Source organism: Rhipicephalus microplus, chromosome 7, assembly GCF_043290135.1.
Source record: "Rhipicephalus microplus isolate Deutch F79 chromosome 7, USDA_Rmic, whole genome shotgun sequence".
Classification (NCBI taxonomy): Eukaryota; Metazoa; Arthropoda; class Arachnida; order Ixodida; family Ixodidae; genus Rhipicephalus; species Rhipicephalus microplus.
The window spans coordinates 64,746,771-64,767,221 of NC_134706.1; the positions used below are offsets into that span (position 1 = coordinate 64,746,771).

The 20,451-nt window shown below is 54.8% G+C and overlaps 2 protein-coding genes across 2 annotated transcripts; both read left to right on the plus strand.

The window, feature by feature from the left end:
- The first annotated feature begins 3,115 nt into the window (after window positions 1–3,115).
- On the plus strand, window positions 3,116–5,242 carry LOC142767488 (uncharacterized). The gene has a single exon (XM_075869222.1). The coding sequence runs from the start codon at window positions 3,452–3,454 to the stop codon at window positions 5,069–5,071; it is 1,620 nt and encodes a 539-aa protein (XP_075725337.1). The 5' UTR covers window positions 3,116–3,451; the 3' UTR covers window positions 5,072–5,242.
- Window positions 5,243–10,187: 4,945 nt separating this feature from the next.
- Window positions 10,188–12,314, plus strand: LOC119180115 (uncharacterized). Its single transcript, XM_037431256.2, has one exon. The coding sequence runs from the start codon at window positions 10,524–10,526 to the stop codon at window positions 12,141–12,143; it is 1,620 nt and encodes a 539-aa protein (XP_037287153.2). The 5' UTR covers window positions 10,188–10,523; the 3' UTR covers window positions 12,144–12,314.
- The last annotated feature ends 8,137 nt before the right edge of the window (window positions 12,315–20,451 follow it).

Here is a 20,451-nt window from a genome sequence, read left to right on the forward strand (position 1 = left end):
TACATCATTTGAGCAAATTTTTCGTTGTGAATTTTCACGTCCCACAAGATTGATTGATATGTGAGGTTTAACGTCCCAAAACCACTATATGATTATGAGAGACACCGTAGTGGAGGGCTCCGGAAATTTAGACCACCTGGGGTTCTTTAACGTGCACCCAAATCTGAGCACACGGGCCTACAACATTTCCGCCTCCATCGGAAATGCAGCCGCCGCAGCCGGGATTCGAACCCGCGCCCTGCGGGTCAGCAGCCGAGTACCTTTCGCGTCCCACAAGGACTGCTCAATAAGGCACAGTGAAAACCGAGCAGAAGCAAGTGCTGCCACCTAAGCCACAGCAGAAGTAGGAACCTGCGTTAAATGGGTCGGCTAACTGCTGGACTCAATTCATGTCGTGGTATAGTATGCAGAACATAGAAAGAAGTTGCCAGACGCTATATAAGAACACCAGAATACTACTGTTGCGTAGCTCAACACATATGGTGTCTGCTTTGCAGAACATCGTTGGCGCAACCTTAAAGACGAAAGAAGAGACTCGGAAAAGCACACATTGCAACTGACTTTTATTGAACCGAAGCTCGTCTTATAAAACCCTCACGCATGCGTACAACCACAAGAACAGACCAACCAACTATAATCACAATATATCCCATAGAAAATCAAATTCATTATCATAAAATGACAGAGATGAAACAATGATACGTTGTTCGCCAAATTGTCTAATAAACATCGCCTTCGTCTTTTAAGGTTGCACAAACGATGTTCTACACAGTTACACACCATCTAGCCCGACAGCACACGTTAATGGTGTCTGCTTCTTTTCTTTGTATCCTTTTTACATTGCAGAGATCATAACACAAATAAATTATAATAAACGGAACAAGAAAATTTTAGCATGCAATTCTTTTTGTCTGACAAAAAAAATTGCATAGTATTACACAGATAAACTTGTGGACATATCACATATCAGTAGCATCAAAATAAAGAAACATTCACCGACAGAATTAAGTCCAAGCTAAGTTTTTGGAAGTGCTCTTTCAAAAACAATTTTTCCCTTGAATAGAGACCAAAATAGCGACGCCCCAAAAAATTTTCCAGTTATTCAGTGTCATTGCTGGAACAGAGCCATGCTAGAGTCGTGAATCGATGTTAAATTCTAATGAGAGAGTCGGAGCAAGTTTTTCTGCTCCTTTTGGAGCAAGTGTGTTACGAATGGCTGAATGAGGGCAGGAGTCAAGTCTTCGAACGAGAGAGTTGGAGTGGATTCAGAGCGAGAGTGACTCTGAGGAGCAGGAAAAGTTATTCTGCCAAAATCAGTGGAGTGGACCGGGGCTGGGCGTGTCGCGCTTTCTTTAACACGCTCGCCCACTCGGTGGCACCGCAGCTGTCACGTGTTTTGCGACAGCTCTCAGTCAGAAAGCTCCAGTTCCTGCAGGAGCAGCTCATTGGATCGTGTCACCGACACTGAAACTGTCACGTACGAGCAGTAATTCAGCAGAGTTGGACAGCAAAATTAATGGAATAAAATACCTACACGCGAGGTATTCTGCGCAACTCAAGGACATCCGCTTTCCCCTTGCTTCCATGCTTGCTCCAGCGGCACAGATTGCGTTCCAATTGCGAATTCGGAAGCATTGCTCTACACCAGAGTCGAGTGCTCGCTCACAGAGTTTAACGGCTGCTCAGATTATGCCACTTGAATTCAAGTAAAGGTCCTGTGAAGGGCAACACAGTTTCAAGAGTCATACTTCACTAAATAGCGCAGAACTATTTAAGTATTCAAGGAAAGTATTGATGAATAAAATGTGAAGCGAATATGACAGGAAGACTTGGCACAGTTACTTGAACAAGCACTTTCCAGTATGATGTTACAATGAAAATTGAATGGCGAGTTGCTGAAACATATAGGATTTGCAGGACCATCATGAGATGCTGCTGAAGGCGCATCAGCATATTTATCAAGCGCTCAGAATTTGTAGCCTCATAGCAGCACCAAATGACTGAAGCACAAATCTGTTGAAATTAAAGAAGAGAATGCCTTCCGAAAACAAGCTTTGATAGATTATGTAATTAGCATAAACTTTTAAAAATGAGCAAACACAGTCTGTTAAAATTATGGCTGATTATGAACAACTCAGCAACTAAAGCTGAAACAAGAGCCCTCATGTCTTCCTCTGCACTCAAGTGCAGAAGCTTTTCTGCAGGTGCATGAGAAGTAAAGAAATGGATCACAGACCTGTAAACATAGTATGGTGCATTCGCTTCACAATCAGAAACAGATATATCAGCAGTTATCCTTGTTTTTTTTCCTACACGTGCAATGTAGTCCTGAAAAATACCCCTAGGTATTGATTATTAATGATTATACAACAGAGCAGCTGAATGAAACTCCATGCATAGCTTGCAACAATTGAATGGGTCAAAGACTGTTTGCACAAAAACAACTTGAGGGCAACCCAAATGAGACCGCTGATAGTTAGAAAGAGGCAGACTTGATGACGATAACAAATAGTGACCTAGCTTTCTTCTATGTATGCATAGTTATTTAGGAAATCTTATACTTGTAGAAGTTGTGGGGATCTGAGGCGCGCCTGCGACCATTTCGCGGGCATTCCGCCACACGGCCACACCCTTTCGCTTTCCTGCTCTGTTAACACCACGTGGCGATAGATGGCGCCACGTGCGGGCACGGCGCGCGCCACTGCGCGCGCCGAGGGAGCGGGCTCTTCTCCGTTGGTCGGCGCCGGGTGAGCACGTGTTTTCCTTCGTCCGCGTCCCCTTTGGGAATCGCCGGACTGCAGCCTGCCTGGGGTAGCCTTGGGCACCTCGGCAGGCGTGTTTACTTGAGTGCTAGCTTCGGTAGCGTACGCTAAGCCCACAGCGGTGCCTAGTGCTTGAAGTGGTCGTACCACAACGAGCCGCACTTGCCGTAGGCCCAGCGCGTACGAGGTTTGCCCTAACACTCGCGACCAGGCCCAGTGGCCATCGTGAGAGTGCGCAGCATAGCCGCGAGGGACCTTTTCCCGACCGGCGTGTCAAAGCTCGCCATTGCCAGCTGCGACGTGCTCGCGGTTTTCCCCTTATTGTGAACGTCCGCGTGCGGGTGCCTTTGCTACACGCGTCCCGGGAGCGGACGTTGTGCTGTTGTTCGGGGTGCCGCCAGAGGCAATAAAGTGTTGTGTACTGTTACATTAGAACACTGTCTATTTGCCGCGCCGCGCTAAACGCCTTATCAGTTGAGCGCGCGCGGAGCGGTGCGCTACACGCGAGTAAACGGAGTAGCGGCCCTGTGGCTCGCTAAGCGTGAACCCGCGGTGATCGTCCGCTGCAGTTAGGAGCGGGGTCACCATACTGGCGCCCAACGCGGTATCAAAGGCTCATTAAGCCTTTGATTAGTCTTAGCCGAGTCAGCCCGCCTTTGCGAATTAGACTCGCCGCGTTTACCCGCGTTATGTCTGCTCCGCGTGAGTTCTGTCCGCTGACGCTTTTAGCAGATACCGCATTGCTCGAGAACAGGGCCAGTGCCCCCCTTGAGCATCACAATCGCGCACCCTCACTTGTCACAAGCCCCAGTCGGGATGACACGAGGCGCTACGTATCAGCTCCCATTGGAGAGGTAGCGCGTTTTGGGTCCGGGGCCATAGCCCAACCCGAACAGTGCACAAGGACATGGACTACTACTGCTCCCTTTGGAATGCATGGTAGTTCCATGTCACAGCGCTCCGAAACGGCTCTCAGTGGAGCTTCCGGGGCGCAGATCGGCACCGCGGCCTCAGCCGTTGCCGAATTTTGCCCGCTGGCTGCTACGCAACCTAGCAGCCAAGCTCATTTCGAGCACGCGCCTGTACCGCTAGCCGCAAGCGGCCTAGCATTTTCACGTGAAGCTGCCCCAAGAGTCGGCTGTGAAAAACAGGCGCTCCCCAGAGTCGCGACGGCCGGTATCCATTTTGAAACCGCGCCGCTTATCGAGCTCGGAGACAGTTCCCCATCGCTCGCCCGCGCCGCTAATGCACCGACAGCTTCCTTTGAAGCGGGCGCACAGACGCTGCTGCAAAATGCCGCCCAAATGATTCAGGCACTCACGGGGGCAGTCCAAACGCTTTCGGCCATTCCGAAACGCCCTCATCCCGCTGTCATGTTGGCCGTTCCGACCTACAGCGGGTATGGTGATCTGCAAAGTGCAAGAGATTACCTGGACTCCCTCGCACGTTATCAGAGAGCCATGGGTCTAGACGACGAGGAAGTGCTCGGACGCGTCGTCCCGGCAGCACTGACTGACACGGCGGCCAGGTGGCATCGGCTTTCCGGCCACCGAGCAGCAACCCTCGAGGAGTTCCGCGCGGCCTTCCTGCGCGAATTCTTACCCGCTGACTACGAGAGTAGGATGCGGCGCGAGCTCGAGCTCCGCACACAAGCTCCTGATGAGTCGCTTCAGGAGTACGTACGCGCGATGGAAGACCTTTTTTCTATCGCTGAGCCCAGAGCCTCGAACGAGGAGCGCGTCGAACGGGTGATTAGGCAGGCACACCCGACTTTTTCGGCGTACCTGCGCGGCAGTCGCTTCCGTGATTTGGAGCAATTGGCCGTCGAGGCAAAGCGCATCCAAGGCGACATTCTCGCCGCGCGTTCCTATCACCCGCCACCGCCAGCCAGCGAGGCCCTCGAACCGCGCTGCGCGTGGGGAGGGGCCATGACCCTTTCTCAGCGGCAACAGCCCGCCGGAGCTGCCTTTGCGGCTACCCCTACAGCTGGGCGCGCGTGGGAGATAAGCGATCGAGCTTTAGATCCCTACACGTACGGGAGGCGGGCAGCCGGTGCTGCATCGCAACACGACGCGCGCGAGCAGGGACGAAATCCGACCCAGCGCATCACCGGTGGTAACGGTCGTCAGAGCGGTTCCTTTGATCACGCGGCGAACCCACCCCGGCAGCTCGCAGCTGCTCCGTCGTGGGAAAGGGACCGCGATGGAGTGCGCTGTTTCCGCTGCCGTCAACGAGGGCACATAGCGAGGGAGTGCTCCGCGTTTGTGCCTCCTGTGAGGCAGGGAAACGGGAGCGCGGGCCGTTCGTGAAGGCACGAGCGGCCGAACCCTTGCTTCTCCCCTCTGCGTATCGGGCAAGCAGTCTTTCTGGTGCGCACGCGCCGTTTATTTCGGTCACCATTGTCGGTCGCAAATTCTCGGCGTTGCTGGACACGGGCGCAAGCGCTTCGTTGTTTGGCGAACAGGTGTTGTCCCACTTGCAGAAGCGCTCGGTGCGCTTGCGGGGCAGCCGAACGACATTCACCCTCGCGAAAGGCGTGGCCCAGTCGGCGGGCGCCGCGAGGTTGACTGTCAGATGGGGAGGCCGAATGAGACGCGCGCGTTTCGTTCATCTTCCAGGGCTCAGTGTTCCTGTGATTCTCGGTCGGGACTTTCTCCTAAAAACCGGTATCGTAGTGGACATTGCGAATGGAGGCTATCGCGACGGACCTTTTTCCGAGCTAAAGCCGTTCATCAGCCCTCCGGCGCTTTCTGTTGCCTGTGCAGTTGAAGCGTCGAAACCGTGTCACGTGCAAACTTCGGGGGCAGGCCCCTGCGCTATGCACTCGTCGGCTCAAAATCCCCATCGGGATCGAGCGGCACGACACGAAGAGGCTCCGCATCCTTTGATCGCCTGTGCGACTCAATTAAATGATACACAGAAGGCTCGTTTGTCGGCACTGTTGCGCGAATACGATGAGCTCTTCACCGATCAACCCGGCTGTACCGATTTGGTGAGCCATTCGATCGAAACTGGCGACGCGCTTCCTTTGAAGTGTAACCCCAGGCCCGTCAGCCAGGCCAAGAGGCAGGTAATTGACGGCTTGCTGGACGAGATGCTCTCATCCGGCATTGTTCGCCGTTCGTCCAGCGCCTGGGCGTCTCCAATTGTGTTGGTGCCTAAGAAAGATGGCAGTCATCGCCTGTGCGTAGACTATCGCCGTCTCAACGGAGTGACTCGTAAGGATGCCTATCCGCTCCCCACGATTAGCTCCATCGTAGGAAACCTCGGCACTGCGCGGTATTTTACCACATTAGATGCCTCCAAAGGTTACCTACAGGTCCGGATGGGTAATCGTGACCAGTGTAAAACTGCGTTCACGTCCCACAGAGGGTTGTTCGAGTTTACTCGTATGCCTTTTGGTCTTTGCAATGCTCCTGCGACTTTTCAGAGACTCATGGACCGCGTCCTCGGGGAAGCAAAGTGGTCTTACTGCATGTGCTACCTCGACGACATCGTGATTTATTCACGAACCTTCGAAGAGCACTTGGCCCACATTGCCGATGTGCTCGGGAGGGTGAGAGCCGCCGGGATGACGTTAAATCCCGCAAAGGCCCAACTAGCGCAAACCCGAGTTCAGTTACTTGGCTTCACGCTGGGCGAAGGCTCCATTGAGCCAGATCGGGAGAAACTTCGAGCAATCCTCGATTTCCCCGCGCCCAAGGACGTACGCGGCCTGCGCCGCTTTCTCGGAATGGCCAATTTTTACCGGTCGTTCATTCCGTCCTGTGCCCGAGTGCAGGCGCCCTTGACCAAGCTCCTGGGTAAGTCAGCTGAGTGGCGATGGGGACCTGAGCAGCAAGAGGCGTTTTGCCGTCTGTCTAGCGCCATTGCGGAGACAGCGCAGCTCAAGCTCCCCGACCTGACCAGACCGTTTGTTGTCCAGACTGACGCAAGCGATCTGGGATTAGGAGCAGTTCTCCTACAGGAATACGATGGTGTGTTGCAGCCGCTGGCCTTTGCCAGCCGCTCGTTGATACCCGCGGAAAGGAATTATTCCGTGACCGAGAGGGAGTGTCTCGCCATCGTGTTTGCACTGCGGAAGTTTGATGTCTACCTGGATGGGACGAAATTTGTGGTGCAAACAGATCACAGCGCGCTTAGCTGGCTGATGCGGCTCCGTGAGCCTGCAGGCAGGCTAGCGCGCTGGGCTCTCCTAATACAGCATTATGACTTTTCAGTGCAGTATCGGAAGGGGAGCACTAACGTGGTAGCTGACGCGCTATCTCGTGCCCCACTGTCGACCAGGAGCCTGGATCCCGGTGCGACAACCGCTAGCGGTGCCTTTGCGCAAGCAAGCGGCGCGGGCGAAACGGCGGCGGAGCCGCCGAGTGGAGAAAAGGGTGAGTGCGGCGACAAGCAAACCCTTTCCACGGGCCAGGCAAGCAGCGCGCCGCGAAGCGGGCGAGAGGGGGAGCGAAAGGGAAGCGAACCCGTGACGCCAATGCGAGCGGAGGCGATGGCTGCAGTCCTGAGTGGGAACGATACCAAGCTCCCCTTTGGGAGAATGGGAATCGCTTTCAGCAGACAAGAGTTACTGAAGGCCCAGCAAGATGATCCGTTTTGTCGCGAGTTGAGCGACGGTCTCAGGGAGACGGAGCGCCGAGACGCTGCTGGTAGTGCGGCGGGCGCAGGGGGACGGGAACCGGCGTGTGTCGCTGGGTCCCCCGCGGATACATACTTGCTGGACCATGATGGACTCCTGCTGAAGTACATAGCCACCGATGAGGAGTCAGTGGACCCGTTTAAGGTGGTTGTGCCCAAAAGTCTGAGAGGCGCACTGTTGCGAGCCTCTCACGACGAGCCCATTGCCGGTCACCTGAGTGGCTCTAAAGTTTTTGCGAAACTGAGCAAGGTTGTGACTTGGCTTGGCATGAAGCGTGACATTTTTCGCTATTGCCGTTCCTGCCACGTCTGTCAAACGGTGAAATCAAGGGGTGGCAAGCCGCCCGGCTTGATGAAACCGATTGTCAGTGAGCGTCCGTGGCAAGTAGCCACCTGCGATCTAATGGGGCCGTTCCCCAGGAGTAAGCAGGGGTTCATACATCTGATGGTAGTTGTTGATCATTTTTCCAAATGGGTGGAGCTGTTTCCGCTGCGGAAAGTGACAGCGCGAGCGGTGCTAGAGAGGCTACAGGAAGTGTTTTGTCGGTTCGGCTTTCCGAAAAGATTGATCACGGACAATGCGTCGTATTTCACCGCTCGGGTGTTTGGTAATACGTGCCGTTCCCTAGGAATAGATCACTGCACCACTTCGCCCTACCATCCCCAGTCCAATTTGACGGAGCGAACCAATCGTACGCTCAAACCGATGTTGGCGGCCTTTGCCGAAAGTCAAAGGGACTGGGCAGACCATTTGAGTGAACTCGCGTTTGCAATCCGAACCTCCGAGAGTCGCTCTACTGGTTTCTCTCCCGCCTTCCTTAATTTCGGAAGGGAGTTGGCAAATCCGGTGACCAGTGTCATGCGATGCCAGCTCGGAGACGAGGAAGAACCGGCAGACTGTTCTGCTTACGCTTCCACACTTCGGGACAGGCTTTGTCGAGCTCTCAGTAGAGCGAGGCAAAGTTTGGCATCGGCCAGGGCCGAGCAAAAGGCCCAGTACGACCGAAAACGTCGCCACCTTTCATTTAAGGTGGGTGACCTCGTCCTGAAGCGCAACCACGCCCTTAGCGACGCGAGCAAGGGTTTCTCAACTTCGCTCGCTCCAAAGTGGCTTGGTCCGTACCGAGTGGAAAAAGCTTGGACTCCACTCGCGTACTTGCTGAAAGACCCGCTTTCGGGGAAAACTCAGCCGTGCCCATATCGCAGACCTGAAAGCCTTTGCGTCGAGGTCTGACGAGCCTGCGCCAGCGCCCAGTGGCTCTTCGCGCAAGCAACGGCGCACACCCGGCGCAGCGGACCGCATTCGGACCACGCACCGGTATAATCTGAGGAAGCGGTCACCTTAGTGATTTCGCGCCGGACGGCGGGCTTATTTCCGCAACCGAAGGCCCTCATTTCAACTTTCTAGCCTCAGTTAGCTAACTTCTTTACAGCCAGTGCTTGCAAAGAAGTCTGTTCCGCCCAGTTACTGCTGCTGATTGTCATTTGAGTGTTGTTGTTTACTTGATGTTTTTCAGTGTTTTCTTTTTTTTCTTCTCGCTGGAGGAGGGGATTTGAATTGGTGCTTTAGCGTGGGGAGAGGGACAAATGACACTCTGCGCTTCCCTTGCGGTGCGCGTTTGGAGAGACCCGACCATCGGAGGTGTGTGTGCGTGTGTGCGTGTGGCGACAACTTAGGAAGTCACCGACCCCTACACCACTTTGGACTCTGGAGGTGTTCGGAGACCTGCACGAGGCCATCTGTCGCAGACGCTCTGCACAACTCGACCGACGCCGAAGCCAGTATATTTGGCGACCATTATTCCAGCAGAAGGGCCGGCTGTCGCAGCGAGGTCCATCCGAACCTCCACCGAGGCGGCGTTCGTCGGACTCGCAGGGCTGTCGTCAACATCGACGAGACGAAGGTGAGCCCGTTCCTCGCATGAAGGCCTCAACCAGGACCCTCCCCTTGAACTCTCGCATCCACGCAATCACCCAAGTCAGACATTACGTGACGCTGCCCCTCCGAGCCGTGAACGCGCTCTTGCGTGAGCATCATGAACTCCCGTTACCCCTTTTCCGCGGAGCCCTTGTATTTGTCAAGTGTATTCTTGTGTTGTTTATTTTTTTTTCTTCAGCAGCAGTTGCAGAGCGAGGCTGAGGCTAGCTGTTGCCCATTGCATGACGCCTTTGCATGCATGGGCGACGACCGGCTGCCTTTGCAGACCGGTATATAGGGTGAATTAAGGAGAGGAGGATGTGGGGATCTGAGGCGCGCCTGCGACCATTTCGCGGGCATTCCGCCACACGGCCACACCCTTTCGCTTTCCTGCTCTGTTAACACCACGTGGCGATAGATGGCGCCACGTGCGGGCACGGCGCGCGCCACTGCGCGCGCCGAGGGAGCGGGCTCTTCTCCGTTGGTCGGCGCCGGGTGAGCACGTGTTTTCCTTCGTCCGCGTCCCCTTTGGGAATCGCCGGACTGCAGCCTGCCTGGGGTAGCCTTGGGCACCTCGGCAGGCGTGTTTACTTGAGTGCTAGCTTCGGTAGCGTACGCTAAGCCCACAGCGGTGCCTAGTGCTTGAAGTGGTCGTACCACAACGAGCCGCACTTGCCGTAGGCCCAGCGCGTACGAGGTTTGCCCTAACACTCGCGACCAGGCCCAGTGGCCATCGTGAGAGTGCGCAGCATAGCCGCGAGGGACCTTTTCCCGACCGGCGTGTCAAAGCTCGCCATTGCCAGCTGCGACGTGCTCGCGGTTTTCCCCTTATTGTGAACGTCCGCGTGCGGGTGCCTTTGCTACACGCGTCCCGGGAGCGGACGTTGTGCTGTTGTTCGGGGTGCCGCCAGAGGCAATAAAGTGTTGTGTACTGTTACATTAGAACACTGTCTATTTGCCGCGCCGCGCTAAACGCCTTATCAGTTGAGCGCGCGCGGAGCGGTGCGCTACACGCGAGTAAACGGAGTAGCGGCCCTGTGGCTCGCTAAGCGTGAACCCGCGGTGATCGTCCGCTGCAGTTAGGAGCGGGGTCACCATACTGGCGCCCAACGCGGTATCAAAGGCTCATTAAGCCTTTGATTAGTCTTAGCCGAGTCAGCCCGCCTTTGCGAATTAGACTCGCCGCGTTTACCCGCGTTATGTCTGCTCCGCGTGAGTTCTGTCCGCTGACGCTTTTAGCAGATACCGCATTGCTCGAGAACAGGGCCAGTGCCCCCCTTGAGCATCACAATCGCGCACCCTCACTTGTCACAAGCCCCAGTCGGGATGACACGAGGCGCTACGTATCAGCTCCCATTGGAGAGGTAGCGCGTTTTGGGTCCGGGGCCATAGCCCAACCCGAACAGTGCACAAGGACATGGACTACTACTGCTCCCTTTGGAATGCATGGTAGTTCCATGTCACAGCGCTCCGAAACGGCTCTCAGTGGAGCTTCCGGGGCGCAGATCGGCACCGCGGCCTCAGCCGTTGCCGAATTTTGCCCGCTGGCTGCTACGCAACCTAGCAGCCAAGCTCATTTCGAGCACGCGCCTGTACCGCTAGCCGCAAGCGGCCTAGCATTTTCACGTGAAGCTGCCCCAAGAGTCGGCTGTGAAAAACAGGCGCTCCCCAGAGTCGCGACGGCCGGTATCCATTTTGAAACCGCGCCGCTTATCGAGCTCGGAGACAGTTCCCCATCGCTCGCCCGCGCCGCTAATGCACCGACAGCTTCCTTTGAAGCGGGCGCACAGACGCTGCTGCAAAATGCCGCCCAAATGATTCAGGCACTCACGGGGGCAGTCCAAACGCTTTCGGCCATTCCGAAACGCCCTCATCCCGCTGTCATGTTGGCCGTTCCGACCTACAGCGGGTATGGTGATCTGCAAAGTGCAAGAGATTACCTGGACTCCCTCGCACGTTATCAGAGAGCCATGGGTCTAGACGACGAGGAAGTGCTCGGACGCGTCGTCCCGGCAGCACTGACTGACACGGCGGCCAGGTGGCATCGGCTTTCCGGCCACCGAGCAGCAACCCTCGAGGAGTTCCGCGCGGCCTTCCTGCGCGAATTCTTACCCGCTGACTACGAGAGTAGGATGCGGCGCGAGCTCGAGCTCCGCACACAAGCTCCTGATGAGTCGCTTCAGGAGTACGTACGCGCGATGGAAGACCTTTTTTCTATCGCTGAGCCCAGAGCCTCGAACGAGGAGCGCGTCGAACGGGTGATTAGGCAGGCACACCCGACTTTTTCGGCGTACCTGCGCGGCAGTCGCTTCCGTGATTTGGAGCAATTGGCCGTCGAGGCAAAGCGCATCCAAGGCGACATTCTCGCCGCGCGTTCCTATCACCCGCCACCGCCAGCCAGCGAGGCCCTCGAACCGCGCTGCGCGTGGGGAGGGGCCATGACCCTTTCTCAGCGGCAACAGCCCGCCGGAGCTGCCTTTGCGGCTACCCCTACAGCTGGGCGCGCGTGGGAGATAAGCGATCGAGCTTTAGATCCCTACACGTACGGGAGGCGGGCAGCCGGTGCTGCATCGCAACACGACGCGCGCGAGCAGGGACGAAATCCGACCCAGCGCATCACCGGTGGTAACGGTCGTCAGAGCGGTTCCTTTGATCACGCGGCGAACCCACCCCGGCAGCTCGCAGCTGCTCCGTCGTGGGAAAGGGACCGCGATGGAGTGCGCTGTTTCCGCTGCCGTCAACGAGGGCACATAGCGAGGGAGTGCTCCGCGTTTGTGCCTCCTGTGAGGCAGGGAAACGGGAGCGCGGGCCGTTCGTGAAGGCACGAGCGGCCGAACCCTTGCTTCTCCCCTCTGCGTATCGGGCAAGCAGTCTTTCTGGTGCGCACGCGCCGTTTATTTCGGTCACCATTGTCGGTCGCAAATTCTCGGCGTTGCTGGACACGGGCGCAAGCGCTTCGTTGTTTGGCGAACAGGTGTTGTCCCACTTGCAGAAGCGCTCGGTGCGCTTGCGGGGCAGCCGAACGACATTCACCCTCGCGAAAGGCGTGGCCCAGTCGGCGGGCGCCGCGAGGTTGACTGTCAGATGGGGAGGCCGAATGAGACGCGCGCGTTTCGTTCATCTTCCAGGGCTCAGTGTTCCTGTGATTCTCGGTCGGGACTTTCTCCTAAAAACCGGTATCGTAGTGGACATTGCGAATGGAGGCTATCGCGACGGACCTTTTTCCGAGCTAAAGCCGTTCATCAGCCCTCCGGCGCTTTCTGTTGCCTGTGCAGTTGAAGCGTCGAAACCGTGTCACGTGCAAACTTCGGGGGCAGGCCCCTGCGCTATGCACTCGTCGGCTCAAAATCCCCATCGGGATCGAGCGGCACGACACGAAGAGGCTCCGCATCCTTTGATCGCCTGTGCGACTCAATTAAATGATACACAGAAGGCTCGTTTGTCGGCACTGTTGCGCGAATACGATGAGCTCTTCACCGATCAACCCGGCTGTACCGATTTGGTGAGCCATTCGATCGAAACTGGCGACGCGCTTCCTTTGAAGTGTAACCCCAGGCCCGTCAGCCAGGCCAAGAGGCAGGTAATTGACGGCTTGCTGGACGAGATGCTCTCATCCGGCATTGTTCGCCGTTCGTCCAGCGCCTGGGCGTCTCCAATTGTGTTGGTGCCTAAGAAAGATGGCAGTCATCGCCTGTGCGTAGACTATCGCCGTCTCAACGGAGTGACTCGTAAGGATGCCTATCCGCTCCCCACGATTAGCTCCATCGTAGGAAACCTCGGCACTGCGCGGTATTTTACCACATTAGATGCCTCCAAAGGTTACCTACAGGTCCGGATGGGTAATCGTGACCAGTGTAAAACTGCGTTCACGTCCCACAGAGGGTTGTTCGAGTTTACTCGTATGCCTTTTGGTCTTTGCAATGCTCCTGCGACTTTTCAGAGACTCATGGACCGCGTCCTCGGGGAAGCAAAGTGGTCTTACTGCATGTGCTACCTCGACGACATCGTGATTTATTCACGAACCTTCGAAGAGCACTTGGCCCACATTGCCGATGTGCTCGGGAGGGTGAGAGCCGCCGGGATGACGTTAAATCCCGCAAAGGCCCAACTAGCGCAAACCCGAGTTCAGTTACTTGGCTTCACGCTGGGCGAAGGCTCCATTGAGCCAGATCGGGAGAAACTTCGAGCAATCCTCGATTTCCCCGCGCCCAAGGACGTACGCGGCCTGCGCCGCTTTCTCGGAATGGCCAATTTTTACCGGTCGTTCATTCCGTCCTGTGCCCGAGTGCAGGCGCCCTTCACCAAGCTCCTGGGTAAGTCAGCTGAGTGGCGATGGGGACCTGAGCAGCAAGAGGCGTTTTGCCGTCTGTCTAGCGCCATTGCGGAGACAGCGCAGCTCAAGCTCCCCGACCTGACCAGACCGTTTGTTGTCCAGACTGACGCAAGCGATCTGGGATTAGGAGCAGTTCTCCTACAGGAATACGATGGTGTGTTGCAGCCGCTGGCCTTTGCCAGCCGCTCGTTGATACCCGCGGAAAGGAATTATTCCGTGACCGAGAGGGAGTGTCTCGCCATCGTGTTTGCACTGCGGAAGTTTGATGTCTACCTGGATGGGACGAAATTTGTGGTGCAAACAGATCACAGCGCGCTTAGCTGGCTGATGCGGCTCCGTGAGCCTGCAGGCAGGCTAGCGCGCTGGGCTCTCCTAATACAGCATTATGACTTTTCAGTGCAGTATCGGAAGGGGAGCACTAACGTGGTAGCTGACGCGCTATCTCGTGCCCCACTGTCGACCAGGAGCCTGGATCCCGGTGCGACAACCGCTAGCGGTGCCTTTGCGCAAGCAAGCGGCGCGGGCGAAACGGCGGCGGAGCCGCCGAGTGGAGAAAAGGGTGAGTGCGGCGACAAGCAAACCCTTTCCACGGGCCAGGCAAGCAGCGCGCCGCGAAGCGGGCGAGAGGGGGAGCGAAAGGGAAGCGAACCCGTGACGCCAATGCGAGCGGAGGCGATGGCTGCAGTCCTGAGTGGGAACGATACCAAGCTCCCCTTTGGGAGAATGGGAATCGCTTTCAGCAGACAAGAGTTACTGAAGGCCCAGCAAGATGATCCGTTTTGTCGCGAGTTGAGCGACGGTCTCAGGGAGACGGAGCGCCGAGACGCTGCTGGTAGTGCGGCGGGCGCAGGGGGACGGGAACCGGCGTGTGTCGCTGGGTCCCCCGCGGATACATACTTGCTGGACCATGATGGACTCCTGCTGAAGTACATAGCCACCGATGAGGAGTCAGTGGACCCGTTTAAGGTGGTTGTGCCCAAAAGTCTGAGAGGCGCACTGTTGCGAGCCTCTCACGACGAGCCCATTGCCGGTCACCTGAGTGGCTCTAAAGTTTTTGCGAAACTGAGCAAGGTTGTGACTTGGCTTGGCATGAAGCGTGACATTTTTCGCTATTGCCGTTCCTGCCACGTCTGTCAAACGGTGAAATCAAGGGGTGGCAAGCCGCCCGGCTTGATGAAACCGATTGTCAGTGAGCGTCCGTGGCAAGTAGCCACCTGCGATCTAATGGGGCCGTTCCCCAGGAGTAAGCAGGGGTTCATACATCTGATGGTAGTTGTTGATCATTTTTCCAAATGGGTGGAGCTGTTTCCGCTGCGGAAAGTGACAGCGCGAGCGGTGCTAGAGAGGCTACAGGAAGTGTTTTGTCGGTTCGGCTTTCCGAAAAGATTGATCACGGACAATGCGTCGTATTTCACCGCTCGGGTGTTTGGTAATACGTGCCGTTCCCTAGGAATAGATCACTGCACCACTTCGCCCTACCATCCCCAGTCCAATTTGACGGAGCGAACCAATCGTACGCTCAAACCGATGTTGGCGGCCTTTGCCGAAAGTCAAAGGGACTGGGCAGACCATTTGAGTGAACTCGCGTTTGCAATCCGAACCTCCGAGAGTCGCTCTACTGGTTTCTCTCCCGCCTTCCTTAATTTCGGAAGGGAGTTGGCAAATCCGGTGACCAGTGTCATGCGATGCCAGCTCGGAGACGAGGAAGAACCGGCAGACTGTTCTGCTTACGCTTCCACACTTCGGGACAGGCTTTGTCGAGCTCTCAGTAGAGCGAGGCAAAGTTTGGCATCGGCCAGGGCCGAGCAAAAGGCCCAGTACGACCGAAAACGTCGCCACCTTTCATTTAAGGTGGGTGACCTCGTCCTGAAGCGCAACCACGCCCTTAGCGACGCGAGCAAGGGTTTCTCAACTTCGCTCGCTCCAAAGTGGCTTGGTCCGTACCGAGTGGAAAAAGCTTGGACTCCACTCGCGTACTTGCTGAAAGACCCGCTTTCGGGGAAAACTCAGCCGTGCCCATATCGCAGACCTGAAAGCCTTTGCGTCGAGGTCTGACGAGCCTGCGCCAGCGCCCAGTGGCTCTTCGCGCAAGCAACGGCGCACACCCGGCGCAGCGGACCGCATTCGGACCACGCACCGGTATAATCTGAGGAAGCGGTCACCTTAGTGATTTCGCGCCGGACGGCGGGCTTATTTCCGCAACCGAAGGCCCTCATTTCAACTTTCTAGCCTCAGTTAGCTAACTTCTTTACAGCCAGTGCTTGCAAAGAAGTCTGTTCCGCCCAGTTACTGCTGCTGATTGTCATTTGAGTGTTGTTGTTTACTTGATGTTTTTCAGTGTTTTCTTTTTTTTCTTCTCGCTGGAGGAGGGGATTTGAATTGGTGCTTTAGCGTGGGGAGAGGGACAAATGACACTCTGCGCTTCCCTTGCGGTGCGCGTTTGGAGAGACCCGACCATCGGAGGTGTGTGTGCGTGTGTGCGTGTGGCGACAACTTAGGAAGTCACCGACCCCTACACCACTTTGGACTCTGGAGGTGTTCGGAGACCTGCACGAGGCCATCTGTCGCAGACGCTCTGCACAACTCGACCGACGCCGAAGCCAGTATATTTGGCGACCATTATTCCAGCAGAAGGGCCGGCTGTCGCAGCGAGGTCCATCCGAACCTCCACCGAGGCGGCGTTCGTCGGACTCGCAGGGCTGTCGTCAACATCGACGAGACGAAGGTGAGCCCGTTCCTCGCATGAAGGCCTCAACCAGGACCCTCCCCTTGAACTCTCGCATCCACGCAATCACCCAAGTCAGACATTACGTGACGCTGCCCCTCCGAGCCGTGAACGCGCTCTTGCGTGAGCATCATGAACTCCCGTTACCCCTTTTCCGCGGAGCCCTTGTATTTGTCAAGTGTATTCTTGTGTTGTTTATTTTTTTTTCTTCAGCAGCAGTTGCAGAGCGAGGCTGAGGCTAGCTGTTGCCCATTGCATGACGCCTTTGCATGCATGGGCGACGACCGGCTGCCTTTGCAGACCGGTATATAGGGTGAATTAAGGAGAGGAGGATGTGGGGATCTGAGGCGCGCCTGCGACCATTTCGCGGGCATTCCGCCACATGGCCACACCCTTTCGCTTTCCTGCTCTGTTAACACCACGTGGCGATAGATGGCGCCACGTGCGGGCACGGCGCGCGCCACTGCGCGCGCCGAGGGAGCGGGCTCTTCTCCGTTGGTCGGCGCCGGGTGAGCACGTGTTTTCCTTCGTCCGCGTCCCCTTTGGGAATCGCCGGACTGCAGCCTGCCTGGGGTAGCCTTGGGCACCTCGGCAGGCGTGTTTACTTGAGTGCTAGCTTCGGTAGCGTACGCTAAGCCCACAGCGGTGCCTAGTGCTTGAAGTGGTCGTACCACAACGAGCCGCACTTGCCGTAGGCCCAGCGCGTACGAGGTTTGCCCTAACACTCGCGACCAGGCCCAGTGGCCATCGTGAGAGTGCGCAGCATAGCCGCGAGGGACCTTTTCCCGACCGGCGTGTCAAAGCTCGCCATTGCCAGCTGCGACGTGCTCGCGGTTTTCCCCTTATTGTGAACGTCCGCGTGCGGGTGCCTTTGCTACACGCGTCCCGGGAGCGGACGTTGTGCTGTTGTTCGGGGTGCCGCCAGAGGCAATAAAGTGTTGTGTACTGTTACATTAGAACACTGTCTATTTGCCGCGCCGCGCTAAACGCCTTATCAGTTGAGCGCGCGCGGAGCGGTGCGCTACACGCGAGTAAACGGAGTAGCGGCCCTGTGGCTCGCTAAGCGTGAACCCGCGGTGATCGTCCGCTGCAGTTAGGAGCGGGGTCACCATAAAGTAAAACTTAAGACAGAATGTGAGAATAAGATAGACACTATATACGCTCAAACCTACATATAACGAACTTGGGTATAACAAAATATTGGTTATAATGAAGTAAATTAGGAATAGTTTTGCAATAAATATAGTGTTAAGAATATACCTTTATAACAAATTTTTGGATATAACAAACTTGTTTTTATGTAAGATGCAACTTTGTTATATAGTGAGGAGTGTATATATAGAGAGATGACGATGACAAAAAAAGAAGAAAAAAGGTCCTCGGTGAAACTGGCAGTTTGACAATGAGTGTACTGCTTGGGACGATGGGGAATCAAACTTTATTGTGCAACCAGGTGCGAGTTTCAGAGGTGAATGACTTCTTCGTTTTAGGTAGCCATGGCTAGCCAACGACGCCTGAGCCCTGTCCTCCAGCCGGAGCTGGTACTCAGGATTTACCGGCGTTAGCAATGCCTCCCACTGGTCTTCTGGAGTCGATTGTCCGCTCCGCCCATCCGCAGGGTACTTAGGTTGTCTTGACAGCCCTATACTACCATGTGGTACAGGGTGTTTGCAGAGTCCGGGCAGTACTTAATATTCCTGCTGTAGTTCTCAGGGTAGACTGCGTGTAGTAGTGTACCGTGCAAACAGGTGCCTGCCTGTAGCCTTCCCCAGGTCACGGCTTGCTCTGTACTCAGGCTTTTGTGAGCAGGTGGAGTCGTTGCTTCCGGTAGTGCACGAGTATGTCGGGGTTTGTCAATTCGAGTACTGCAGCGGAGTAGCCCGGTGTGTATGCTCTCGGGACGTGGTGTGCGCTGCTCGGTTCCCCGCTAGAGATCCGTGCCCCTGTGTCTAGAGGTACTTGCATCTTGAAAGTCGCACCTCAGGAGAATTTGAAAGGCTGATTTGCCAACTGATTTCTTTTGGAACCTGCAAGAATACCCTTTTTGTGAATCTGTCATGATTGTTACTGACGAAGAACTTTTACTGATTGCTCAAGCGAAGCCCAGCTGCTCTACGGTAGTTGCATCCTTGGCATATGTCGAAGCGGCAATGAGCTCTCTAGCTTTTTATCCACCTCACAGGCTACGTATTTGTTTTCCATCTCGGTATTTAGCCACATGTATGTGTCGTATGCTTCCACTGTTGCTATAGATCGCTAACCCCTGCTGTAACAATTGTCCTCATGCATGTCTCCTTCCTTTGTCATGTTTGGGGTGCATGCTCCTTGGTATCTGACACACAAATATTTTATCCTTAATTTCTTGGGGAATAGACCAGGGCACATGAGCTTCTTTTTTAACTGCATAGCCAAGGTTCCCTAAAAGTGCTTGTCCGTTTTTGTAAGTTTTAATCTTTCTAGTTGGTTCACATTTTCGGCCTTCAATGAACTCTTCCCAGGTATTATGGACTCCCATCTTGAGTAGCTTTGTCGTGGATGTGGTGTGTGAAGGTCCAATGGCAATTTTATAGGCTTTGCAGGTGAGGATGTACGCTGACCATTCATGTACACGTATGGGGTCCTGTATGTTATGGTGCTGGTAAGTAATGCTTAAAGCATAGTTATGCAGTCTTCCTCTTTGATTCCATGACATTTGCTAGCAACTGGCTCCAAAAGATGCATTTACCTGCTGAACTGTTCGCTGTAGCTTTTCTAACTTTGCTCCATCGTTTCTATCTTGTTCAATAAGAAGGCCGAGAATACCTAGTGTTGAGACTTTGGTAATAGTGATTCTCCCAAGCGTCACTACAGGATACAGAATTTCCCACAGCAGGCATCCTTGTGTGCATTTCTGTAAAATCAAGAGTTATGATTTTTCTGGTGTGCACGAAAGACCACATGCTGCAAGGTAGCGTTCAGTGACATGTACCACTTCTTGAAGCTGATTCTCTTGGCTTCCAGTAGATCCACCTGTGGTCCAAATCATGAGGTTATCTGCACAAAATTCTCTATACTATTGATAACACCATTGTATCAGCAACACTATCCAATAAATATCTCGGTGTTCACCTTTCATTAGACTTTTCTTGGACTATGCACATAGCAGCTGTCTCTTCAAATGCCTCCCAGTCTCTCGGCTATCTGCGCAGAAACTTACGCAATGCTCTTTCTAACGTACGTGCATTATCACGTTCTTAGACCAAACAGAGTCACCTTTGTGCAGGTGGTCAGTTCCACCCAGGAAACAGTGACAAAGCTGAAGAGGGAATTCAGCGACTTGTTCTAACCTGGTACAGGGTTGATGAAGGGTTCACCAGCGCACATCAGCTCGAAGAAAAAGTAACTGATGCCATACGTGACAAAGTGGCTAGGGAATTGGACCAGCTGTGTGAAGAAGGTATCCTATCACCGGTCACCTACAGTGAATGGGCCACTCCAGCGGTATTCAAATGAGATGGCAGTTTGAGGTCGTGTGGTGACTTCGAGGTCACTTTGAACACAGCATCTGAAGTAGACCAGTACCCACTGCCTAAGGTGGAAAACATGTTCGCCAATTTGAAAGATGGCTATTGGTTCATGAAACTGAACTTACGGGAAGCATACTGCTATGTGCCGTTAGATGAAGAGTCGAAGAAGGCAGAAGTGCCAAATACACACAAGGGACTGTTTTTGTACAACCGTTTGCCTTATGGAACAGCATCAGCGCCTGCAATTTTTCAGAGGAAAATGGAGGCAGTGCTCAAGGACATTCCAGGCACTCAGGTGTTCCTGGATGGCATTTTGGTGGCTGAATGCCAGCATGAGTTCGGCACCACCCTATGGAAGGTGTTGTCAGCCCTCCGTGATAATTGTATTAAGCTCAGGGAGGAGAAATGCATTTTTGGTGAAGAAGGAGTGAACTACCTGGGGCACCGAATAGACAAAGTCTGCATCCCTGTGAAAAGTATATGGAGGCCATCATGAAGACACCTGAGCCATGCAGCGTCCAGAAACTTTGTTCATTTTTGGGCCTCATATCTTACTGTCGGAG